General features: G+C 39.6%; 1 protein-coding gene across 2 annotated transcripts in view; it reads right to left on the bottom strand.

Moving 5' to 3' along the window:
• The window catches only part of LOC106870521 (ceramide synthase 5), a 49,444-nt gene that overhangs the window by 21,202 nt on the left and 16,112 nt on the right, over window positions 1-12,130 (bottom strand). Inside the window, exon 2 of one of the 2 annotated variants that reach the window (XM_052977288.1) lies at window positions 10,952-11,082. The exons of the other annotated variant lie outside the window; for it this stretch is intronic. Coding sequence (XP_052833248.1) covers window positions 10,952-10,974 — 23 coding nt within the window. The 5' untranslated portion in view covers window positions 10,975-11,082. The remainder of the gene's footprint in view (window positions 1-10,951; window positions 11,083-12,130) is intronic. 2 annotated transcript variants of the gene reach the window in all.

Here is a 12,130-nt window from a genome sequence, read left to right as displayed (position 1 = left end):
TCCAGAGGCACAAGTCCGGGCAAGGCTGTTTATGGAAGACCAGCAGTCGATCATCCATACCTGTCTCCGCTCCCCAAGTCACTGATGTTATCCAAGGGAAAGGCAAAGGGGCTGATACAGCTTGGCACCAATGACGTCTACAGATGAGTGAACTGGAGTAACGTGAAATAAAGTGTCTTGCCCAAAAGTACAACACACAGCCTGGTCCGGGAATTGAACTCACTACCACATGATTGTGAGCGTGACGCTCTAACCACTGAGCCATGCGCCTTCATTAGGGTCTAATATCTTTGTTTCAGTGATTAGACCATGCTGGGGCATCTGCCTTGGAGAATTTGATCAAACAAATTGACTCCAGTACTTTCTTTTTTTTTAAGCCTGGTATTTATTCTATTTTGTATCAGATCTCTTTTGCTGAACCACTAAGTTATGGGGATGTAAACACACTGACACTGGTTGTCAAGCAGTGGCATGGGACCAACACACACGACAGGGTTCTTTCAGTTTCTGTCTACCAAATCCACTCACAAGGCTTTAGTCGGACTGAGCCTTTAGTAGAAGACACTTGCCCAAGGTGCCACACAGTGGGACTGAACCTGAAACCATGTGGTTGGAGAGGCAAGCTTCTTACCACAAGCCACGCCTGCACCCGTTTACACCCCTGTAACCTAATGGCTCGGCAAAAGGGAGTGACAGAATAAGTACCAGGTTTTAAAAAAAAAAGGGAAGAAAACCCCTAAATACTGGGGTTGATTTGTTCAATCCAAACCTTTTAAGGTGGTGTCTCAGCACGACCCCGCAGTCCAATGACCAAATTAAGTAAAAACACAGAAGATACATTGTTTTAACAATAAAAAGAAGTTAATTATCCATGCAAATGCAGAAAGTATGCCAATGCATCTCGTTACACACAAATACCTTTACAGCATATGATAAAAGACACACAAACACAGACCACAGCAAACAGATACCAAATAGCTATTGACCTACATCCACAGAGAGAGAGAGAGAGAGCCTTAGTTATGACCTTGATATGACAGGTCTTGCACAGTGACAAGTGGCAGCACCATCACATATGCACCGAGCATGCTGAGCTGCAACCCTGGGTATTTTCCCTTGTCCTTACTATCTCGCCTGTAACACACGTTATATTACAACACTTAATGTAGCCAAACACTTATAAACACACACTCATCTCTATGGCATGACATACATAAATATATACACTCACACACACCTTTATAATATCTGACATACACATGTATCACATATCACAAAGTCACACACACACACTAATTATGAAGGAGTTAAGTAGAGATGTTGGCTGTTCGTCTTTCTCTTTCTGTGTATATATATATATATATATATATATATATATATATATATGTCTGAATGTAGAGACAATTTACTACTGGCACTCCGTTGGTTACGACGAGTGTTCCAATTAATCCAATAAATGGAAGAGTCTGCGTGTGAAATTAACGTGCAAGTGGCTGAGCACTCCACAGACACGTGTACCCTTAACGTAGTTCTCAGGGAGATTCAGTGTGACACAGAAAGTGACAAGGCTGGCCCCCTTTGAATTATGGGTACAACTCATTTTGGTCAGCTGAATGGACAGGAACAACATGGAATAAAGTGTCTTGCTCAAGGACACAATGTGCCACTGGGAATTGAACTCGTGAGCAGAATACCTTAACTACATCACACGTGATATGTCATTGTCATCATAATCATTTTAACATCCACTTTTCCATGAGTCAGGTGGAATTCATGGATGCAGATTTTCTACACTAAGTCACAGAGATGTGAACAAACCAACACAGGTTGTTAAGTAGTGGTAAGGGCCAAACATAACACACACACACACAAGGCTACTTTCAGTTTCTATCAACCAGAGCTACAGTAGAAGACATTTGCCCAAGGTGCTGCACAATAAAACTGAACCAAAAACCACATGGTTAGGAAGCAAGCTTCTTAACCACACAGCCATACCTGTACCTGTATAAAAGTTTGATATAATGTCATTACTTTTGCATCAGGGTTTCATGCTGGTGTCCATGGGACTTAGAGCTTCAATAAATTTCTGTAATGGTTGAGAAAGACAACAACTGTTGAAATCTGTTGTGACTTACCACACGAACACCAGTGTGAAACAACAGTTACTAAACTCGCTCTGTACTAAAACTACAACAACAGATGGTTTGTTTAGTTCTGCATTGGTAGGCAGGTCAGTTCAATGGTATCAGCTGGTCTGCCACCTGTGAAATTTGACAATACCAAGTGTTGTTGCAAATAGTAAGTAGTTACTAGTGTGCCAGTAATATCAGATGAAAACATATTACGGTCAGTTGGTGTTGTGTGTCCCTGTATTTGATGTAATTATTGCAAGGTGTCAGCAGAGGTGGTAATCAGAGGGAATAATCTTACTTTGAGCAAGCAGTTCTTATCTTATACGACAGCTGCATATAGGTCAACTCGAATTAAGGTGATCTTTCTTGTGTGTTAGCAGTCAATCAAGTTCATTAACAATGCAATTTTTTTTTTTATGGTGACAATGCTGAAGAAGACTGCTAGCTGGTAGAGTTTTCTCTGTCCAGTATCTGAAAGAGTGCATGTGTTGCATAAATCTTTTTTTGAAGTCATTAGCTGTTAAGCCGGCATAGATTATTAGAATATCATTGAAGAGAGTGAGATGGCTATAGAAACAACAGCTTTTGAGAGGCAGAATCCCCAGGGGACAGTTAAAGTGGTTTCTGTACTATTAGCTTAAAACAGTGCTGTTTCTGTAAATACAGGATTTTGTAACATTCAATGATAGAACACAATATTGTCTAGTCATTAACAGATAATCTTTATGTTATGGGCAACAAAAAGTTTGTGGTACTTGTAGGTGTTTGGGAAAAGTGAGTTAGAATCAAGAAACTGCTACCTTATATTTGTGGAGACATCTAGATTGTCTGGAGGATTAAATCAGATTATCTTTTTCTTTCTAACTCTCTTTTGGGTATGATTTTCTATGTGCTTTAACCTATCACCAAAGCCACTCCTTGTTAGAGCCTCATAAAGAGGTGTGGTCCTGTTGAATATCTTTTGGGATTGATAAATTAAGTACCAGTTGCATACTGGGGTCGATCTAATCGACTGGTCCCCTCCCCCCAAATTTCAGGTCTTGCGCCCAGAGTAGAAAAGAATCACACCATTCGGGCTTTGAGAAGTTAATGTCTTTCATGGTTGACAGCCATATTGTTGGGTTTTAAATAAGCATTGTTGGAAACAGTTCAAACAAACATTGCTCAGCTTAAGTAAACTACTAAACTACTAAAAACGTTTTTAGTCAATAGTAATAAAAGCCGTTTTACAGGACAAATACATTCAACACAGATATTTGCAAATTACCACACAGCTATATAAATTATTTTTCTAAACAATTTAAGTTTTATTTATAAAAGGATTGAGTCACAATTTAATTGCAAGGAAATGAAAAGAAAATAGGGGGGTGAGCAGCAAAAGATGGCAGGGGAGTAGACCCCAGAACAAATGCCATGTTCAGCTGTGCCCTGCAGACATGATTGCAATGGTGTTGCCACGGAGAATGGCCAGCAACACTCACTGCAGCAGCTGTCCCCAACTTGCAGGGCCCGTTTCTCAGATGGGCTGTAGTTTTCCCAATTTTATAGAGGAAATTAGCAGTGTGGGGTTCGAGAACACCTGAGGTCTTGATGGCAACTGGCACAAACTGCGAATGACCATTAAGCCACATGCCTTCACTATGAAGGTAAAAGAAAATAAAGATGAGGTAAATGACCTCCTGTTAAAATAGAAAGTGAGATATCAGCCATCCACACATTCACTGAAAATACTCCCTTGTGATGTTTGTCACAAGAGAGAGAAAGAAAGGAAAGACGTTCTAATTTCTGACAAATAAACAAAATCTGATGCTGACTATTAATGGAGTTATGTAGAAGACCTGACACAATTCTTCAATTTTGTTAACACCAAAACACCAGTCGACTGACAGAATATTGAATATCTCAGATATCAGAGCACAAAACCTCTTTTTCTGGGAGTGTACAAGGGAAAATGACATTAAAACAATTATTTTGAATGTTTTTATCTTTTACGTGTTTCAGTCACTGAACTGTGGCCATGCTGGAGCACTGTTGTTTTGAAAGGTTTAGTCAAACAAATTGACCCCAGCACACTATGTCTTTTTATTAAAGCCTGGTACTTATTCTATTGGTCTCTCTTTGCTGAGCTGCTATGTTGCGAGGATGCATCAAACCAGCACCTGTTGTCAAATGGTAGTGGGGAACAAATACAAAGATATACACATTTTGTCCAATTCATGCAAGCACGGAAAAGCTGATGTTAAAACGACAACGATAAGGATGATGCCAAGACAGAGGTAGAGTATGATTTGGTTGCAATTGCTAGCAGGTTGGGTACCCAGGTAGAAGCTACCTTGTTAGCTTTTGGTTTGTAAGCAGTTAGGGAAAACAACAACTTTTTGAAACAGATGTTTTTTTACAACAGTAATATTATTGTTAACAATAGCAGAACAAATCTCAAAACAGATTCTGAAGCATAAATAGTATTTTCTTTCTGCAGGATGTCATTATTATTATTATTATTATTATTATTATTATTAAATTCAACATAAATATTAAGGAGAAAACAGCTGAACAAGGTACTGTAAACAGAAATAACAATACACTATATACAATAGGAATGTGTGTAGTTATAATTATATGCTAATTATTTATTGATGTTATACTCATAATAGGGCTTTCCTTTTCTAATTTTAGAATGAATTATTATTAACATTGCCAACGTTAGATGAGTTTGGTGGGATGTTGTGCCTTTGTAAGCATCAGCAACACAAAACTGGTAGTTAATGATAGCTGAGAAAGATGCATGTCTACATTATAAGTGAAGTAACCAGAAGAGGGGTGGAGAGACACTGAGGCAGCTGAAAGAGAGGTGCAGCGAGGCTGATGGCATCCAAAGGAAAGGCACAGCGAGGCCAATGACAGCCGAAGAAGAGGCACAGCAAGGCCGATGGCAGCTGAAAGAGAGGCACAGTGAGGTCAATGGCAGCCTAAGGAGTGGTATAGCTAGTCTGACGGCAGCCAAAGTAAAAACACAGTCAAGCGGCACTGGCATTGACCACACTCGAATGGTGCTTTTTACATGCTACCGGCATGGGTGCCAATCAGGCAGTACTGCCATTGGCCAGAACAAATTCACTTGCCTCAACAAGTCTTCGCAAGTGCAGTTTACTGCCCGATGATTGAAGGGGTATTCTTAAATGGGCTGGTTATGTGACACTGGCATAGGCCACGGTTATGGTCTCACTTGGCTTGCCGGGTCTTTTCCAGCACAGCATATCTCCAAAGGTATCAACCACTTGTTTTCACCTCCATGAGGCCCAATGTTCGAAGGTCGTGCTTCACCACCTTATCCCAGGTTTTCTTGGGTCCACCTCTTCCACAGGTTCCCTCTACTTCTAGGGCGTGACACATTTTCATACAGTTGTCCTCATCTATACGCAACACCTGACCAAACCAGCGCAGTCGTCTCTCTTGCACACATCTGATGCTTCTTAAGTCCAACTTTCCTCTCAGGGCGCTTACACTCTGTTGTGTATGCACACTGACATTACAAATTCGGCAGAGCATTCTAGCTTCATTCCTTGCAAGCCTACGCATGTCCTCAGCAATCACAGCCCATGTTTCACTGCCATGTAGCATGGCTGTTCACACATATGCCTCATACAGTCTACCTTTCACTCTGAGCGAGTGGCAAGGTGGTAGAATTGGTAAAGACAGATCAAATGCTGCATTAGAAGAGGGGACACAGCTGATGTGGGTTATACCTGAGGTAAGTCAATGTTACCACAGCCGGCGCAGATTAAGGGCATGAGAAGAAAGAAACAAAAAGAGGAACAAAAAGGAGAAAGGGAAAGGAGATTCTTCAAGTTGGATTACATCTGATACAGAATGGAGATAAAAGAGAGAGAAAAAACGATTTTAGAATGATAACGATGATGACTATGATGAAGTTCAGAGTAGAGTGAAAGGAAAAAAACCAATTACATACACGTATGCACATGTATGTGTATGAGAGAGAGAGAAAGAAAGAGAGGAATGTGTTTGTGTGTGTGTGTATATACACAATAAATAAATAATTAAAGAGACATCATATAGAAATGTCAAAGTGTGAGAGACGAGTGTGTGCGTGTGTGTGGGGGGAATAAGTAAATGTAATAGTAAAAAAAAAAATAATAAACTAAGGTCAGAATTTGTATCATATTCTCTCTCTCTCTCTCTCTCTCTCTCTCCACTCCTACCCATGCAGTGTTTAGAATTTCAAAAAGAAAGGACAAAGTCAGAAAGTGTACTGTTGTTTCAAAATAAAGCCAGATATTTAACTCCCACATTCAAAGTTCAGTGATTTGCACATAACACACTGCCATATTAACAGAATGTCATACTTACTCACACACACACACACACGTTATACTAAAACAACCAGCTTACATCATCTTGCATCAAAACAACCCAATCATCTAAATGGACAACATGGAACTTGGCTGAAAAAGGCAACAATATTCCATGGCTTAAAACCAAACGCTATACTAATCTGGCATACACAGCTGAGAGAGTATTAAATGAAAACAGCCATCTTCGTCTCATACATGATGTATATAGACACAGTTGAGAGGCCAGTTGCTGTAGTATTTGTCCTGATATAAGATCTCTGTTGGCTATGTTGTACTAAAAGCATAATATAGGGAAATAAAAAAGTCAACCCCACTAAGGGCCAGTATGAATGCCAAATGCTTAAATGAAATTTGTTGCCTCTAATATAGGCAACAGTGAATAAAATATTCCCTGGCGTTGCAAAACAGTTGCCCAACCGAATAAAATTCTGGTATATGCAATTGAAGCAATATTTATCACAATTAAAATATTTATCACAATTAAAATATTTATCACAATTAAAATAACCATCAAAGACACAGGTGTGGCTGTGCAAGGAGTTTGCTTCCCAACCACACAGTTTCCAGGTTGACACCTGCACAAGGTGCCACATATTGGGATTGAACCTGTAATTATTTTGATTGAAAAGCAAACTTCTTACCATACAACCACACCTGTGCCTGTACCTACACACACACACACATATTTATATATTTATGACAAGCTTCTTTCAGTTTCCACTTACCAAATCCACTCACAAGGCTTTGGTCAACCTGAGGCTAGAGTGGAAGACAGTTGAATAAGGTGCCATGCAGTGGGATTGAACCCGGAATTGTATAAGAAATTGTTAAAATATTTTGTGTATTGTTAAAGTTTATCTGCAATAAATTGGTTATATTTCTACAAGAGAATCAGATATGGACCAGAGTTGTGAGACACTGAATTGGACCATAACAGAAATCATAGAGAACAAGTACTTTTATGACCTGGTCATGGATATTGTTCAAATGTATTTGTTGAAAGGTCAGTGACTGACCTGCTTTTATTATTCTCTGGGAAATTGCATATTTAATTTTTTTAAATTTTATTTCCTTTTTTTTTTTTTATCTTGGTTAATGTCTTTTCATATCAATATACAAAGTAATTATCTTATTCTTCAGTCAGCTATCTTACGTGATTGACCATCCTTCTTCTTTTGAATCAGACTGAATTCCTCTTTGTTTTCCTTTCCTCCTAACAGATTACTCTGGGTTTATTTATTCATTCACTATCACATCATTAATAATAATAATAATAATAATAATAATAATAATCGTAATAATAATAAGTACATTGCTTTGTCTTGCTGTAAAAAGATGGGTTGCAGCAAATATTCTGCTCAATACCAGATTTGCTTGTCAGTTGTTTGACCTTAATCAGCCCTTAGTGGCTGACGATATACGCATCTCTGATCACGATCAGAAGTATTGGGGGAGCATCATAGCCATGTGTTGGAAGGAATTATTTTGGGGTCTAAATAATTCACCTCTGAAAACAGGTGTTTTGGTCATCATCCTTAAAACAAATCTTGTTCAGGGACATTTTGAGTGGGATGAGCTACTCAACCTGAAGAAAATTCTAACTGGGCCCCACCTGCAAAGTCATGAGGTGTTTATCTTGATATGAGGTTACCATGTTGCGCACATACGGTTGTGAGGCATGTGCCTGGTGTACCTCTATCACACAGGCAATCACGATGGGTATACAGGGCTTCATATAATTGTACCCCAGGGTCACTTTGATGGAATGCACTGCTCTCTCACTCAATAACAATAATAATGATAATAATAATGGATGGACTCTCCTGTCAAAGACAACGTATAAGTGCTCAGCTTTTTATGAACAACTTGCACAAGGATTTTGTTTATAGTGATCAAATGTATGTGTTATACATGAGCTCACTCTCTCCATCAAATTGACATTACCTGTACAGGTGCACAGGTGTGCCGCATGTCAGATGTCAAAATGATTGCAGAGGAATGCGAGATGAAGTGGTCTGCTCAAGAACATAATATACCACCCTGTCTGGGATTTGAAACCATGATCTCACGATTGTGAGTCCAACACCCTAACCACTAGGACATGCAAAGGTAGCATTTGAGATCACAGTCATGGGCTGTATTAATAATAATAATAATAATAATAATAATGATAATCCTTTCTAGTATAGGCGCAAGGCTTGAAATTTCTGGGGAGGGGACTAGTCAATTACATCAACCCCAGTACTCAACTGGTAGTTATTTTATGGCCACAGCTTATGAGCTGAAACTAGATTTAAAAAAAATGATATATGTGTATGTGTGTGTGTATAGAATATATATAACAATGTAATATAACAATTCAATATAATATAATTTATATAACTGAAATTTTCTCCGGTATATTGAAGGCAGTGCTGCTGTCTCCGACTTTAATCTAAGATGGAGGGAGAGAATTCACTTTCACAATTATTTGACATTCCCCCGGAGAGAGAGAGAGAGAGGGGGGGAGGGATGATGTGATAGTTTTCTAACCGAATGTTGTACTCTCCACCCACACCCTCACCCACAAACATCCTAATCGTATGATCAACACTCGGAACACGCACTCTACATCCGCCGCCAGCCAACAAACGGCTGACTCTCCACACAGTCGCTCCATCACTTTCAAAAACGACAGCCAACTCGCCCCTTTTAAGCACTTTAAAAAAGATACATTATGTCGTCCATGGGTGAACTATTCCTAAAAAACATGGAACGGTGATAGCTTTTACGCCTTTGATCTTAAAGTTGCTCGAAGAAGGCGGGATCGGGGATTATAACTATAACATCGCGTCTGTAAACACCATAGTTTTTTCCCCCTAAACCCCCCTTTACTACGAAATTGGCGCCAAAAAATGCTCAAGTAGGGCGGGCGGTCACTTCATTCCCTCCTCCGCTTAATTTGAAAATAACTGCACACACACACACACGTGAGAAAATACTCAACACAGTAAAAGAGGTGGGTTTTTTTTATCTGTATGATGGCATTTCTTTTTTATGTATCTTAATTCTTTTGCAACTTTTGTTTATCGTGTCTTTTTTTTCTTTTTGAAATTTGAATAAATTTATTTTCCTCGTTTCCAAACATATGACGATGGATTGATTGCCAAGTGCCAGAAGAAGAAAAAAAATACGAACGAATTTATCTGACAAACATGTATGTAATCCACCCCCCAAAATGCATATATTTGTACACACATACATATATAATATACACCTATCTATATATATATATATGTGTGTGGAAAACATATATAAGATATAGATAAACATAAGGCAAATACACGACATAGCTCGCATTAAAATATTCTGAATATAGAAAAGAGGATAATTTGACAATTAGTCATCAAATTTAAGCGGAAAGGGGATGTTAAAGAAACAGAGAGAGAGGTCGGAAGGGGAGGGAGAGAGAGAGAGTGACAGAGAGATCCGAATGAGAAAATGGAGGAGTGGGAGAGGGAGGTGAATGGCAGTTGGATCTGATGGCAATTTTTGGAATATTTCGTGTCGTCGACGGTGGCGGGGTGAGGACGGCGTATGGCCTTGCAGCAACGTCTGTCACATGGTAACAACAACAACAATAGTTACAGTAGCAAGATTTCCTATCAGCAGTATTTAGCAGTGGAAACTTGTAATTATAACAATTGGATTGTTTTGTAACGACGGTTGTGTGTAGTTGTGCTGACCGTTGAACTCCCTAGGTCAGGCTTGATTGAACAGACTTACGTATGACCAGACACACATTATATATATATATATATATATATACGCACACATCTAACAAGTTTGATTCGGTTCCATGCTACTAAATCTATAAATCTGAAGGGTTAGGTTCACTAGCGTAGCTGGTGTGGGGGTCCGGCCCGGGCGGCACTTTTAAAGGGGCACCACTTTTGGGTCTGCTGTAGGCAATGTGTTTTTTGTAAGGTGCGGGGGCGGAAAACGGAAGGGAAGCCCCCGGGCGGCACATACTCTATCTACGCTAGTGATTAGATTCGTTTGACGAGCGTACAAAACTAAACTGCATGGAGTCGAATCTGTAATTAAATGATTTTTCGTTTGTCCACTCACTTACACACACTCTCTCTCTCTCTCTCTCTCTCTCTCTCTCTCACACATGAAGACGAGTTAGAAAGTAATACAATTTTTGCATTGCTTTCTAACTTATCCTCGCGCGTGTGTGTGAGTGATACTATGGACTTGTTTCAGTTGTCATCAACCAAATCCATTCAGAAGACTATGGATGGCCTGCGGCTGTAGTAGAGGACACTGGTTCTAGTTATCACGTAGTGGGACTGAACCCAGAACCATGTGGTTGAGAAGCAAGCTTCTTACCACACGGCTACACCTGCACCCATTATTTGTGTCATACACACACACAAGATTCCATCTATTAAATCTACTCACAAGGCTCTGGTCAGCCCAGACATATAGTGGAAGACACTTGGTCAAGCTTCCTCACGATGTGATCGAACTGGGTGTAGGCCAAGAATCCTGATCTAAAGCCATTGAATATGGTGCCCCAACATGGATAAAGTCTAATGACAAAAAAAAAAAAAAAAACATCAGAAAAAGAAAGTTTAAATGAAAATAATGTTGGTGCAATCATTAATTACAAAGGACTAAATTACTCATCGTAAAAATGGATTCATTTCTGATTGCTTGAATATTTGCCCCAATTCTTTTTTGTACGGTGGGGGGGGGGAGTGAAAATTTAAAAAATATATAGAGAGAGACTAATCTAAAACTACTGAGACACAGTTACAAGATACCAACAAGAAATTCCTTACATGGTTGTTACAATGATCCTTTCGACTATCTCTTCATGCTCTACATATATTCGTGATTTGTTGAATTGCATGGTAAAATACTAGGAGACTAGTAAGCAACGACAACAACAAATAAACAAACACAAAAACACCATAAGTTACGAAAGGAGTGTTTCATAAGATGATCCTTTTGATTACAAAGTGTGACTTGATTGTCATCAGCCAGATCTGGTGCTCATAGACATGTGACAGTACCAAGTCTACAGGCGCAGCTTCACAACCACGGGGTCTTAGTGTCTAGTCTCATTTTTAGGATCCTTAGGCAAGTGTTTTTTATTATAGCCCTGAGCCATCAAAAGCCTTGGGAGTCAATATATGTATATGAAGCTTGTCGAACATGTGTGTATATATATTCTTTTCTACTTTAGGCACAAGGCTTGAAATTTTGGGGAAGGGGGCTAGTCGATTAGATCGACCCCAGTACGTAACTGGTACTTAATTTATCTACCTCGGCGGAATTTGAACTCAGAACGTAAAGGCAGACGAAATACCGGAAAGCATTGTGCCCTGCACGCTGTTTCTGCCAGCTTGCCCCCTTAGAACAAGGTGCATTAGCCCGTCTACGCCATTAGCCCGTCTACGCCATTAGCCCGTCTAAGCCATGCACCTTCCCCCAACCCCCACAACATACATACGATAGGCTTCTTTCAATTTCCATCAACCAAGTTCACTCATAAGGCCTTGGTCGAGCTGGGGCTATAGCAGAAGATCCACGTCCAAGATGCTGCACAATGGGACGGAACCCAAGACCACACAG

The sequence above is a fragment of the Octopus bimaculoides genome, chromosome 27 (genome assembly GCF_001194135.2).
Source record: "Octopus bimaculoides isolate UCB-OBI-ISO-001 chromosome 27, ASM119413v2, whole genome shotgun sequence".
Classification (NCBI taxonomy): domain Eukaryota; kingdom Metazoa; phylum Mollusca; class Cephalopoda; order Octopoda; family Octopodidae; genus Octopus; species Octopus bimaculoides.
This window is presented reverse-complemented; position numbering and strand designations above follow the sequence as displayed.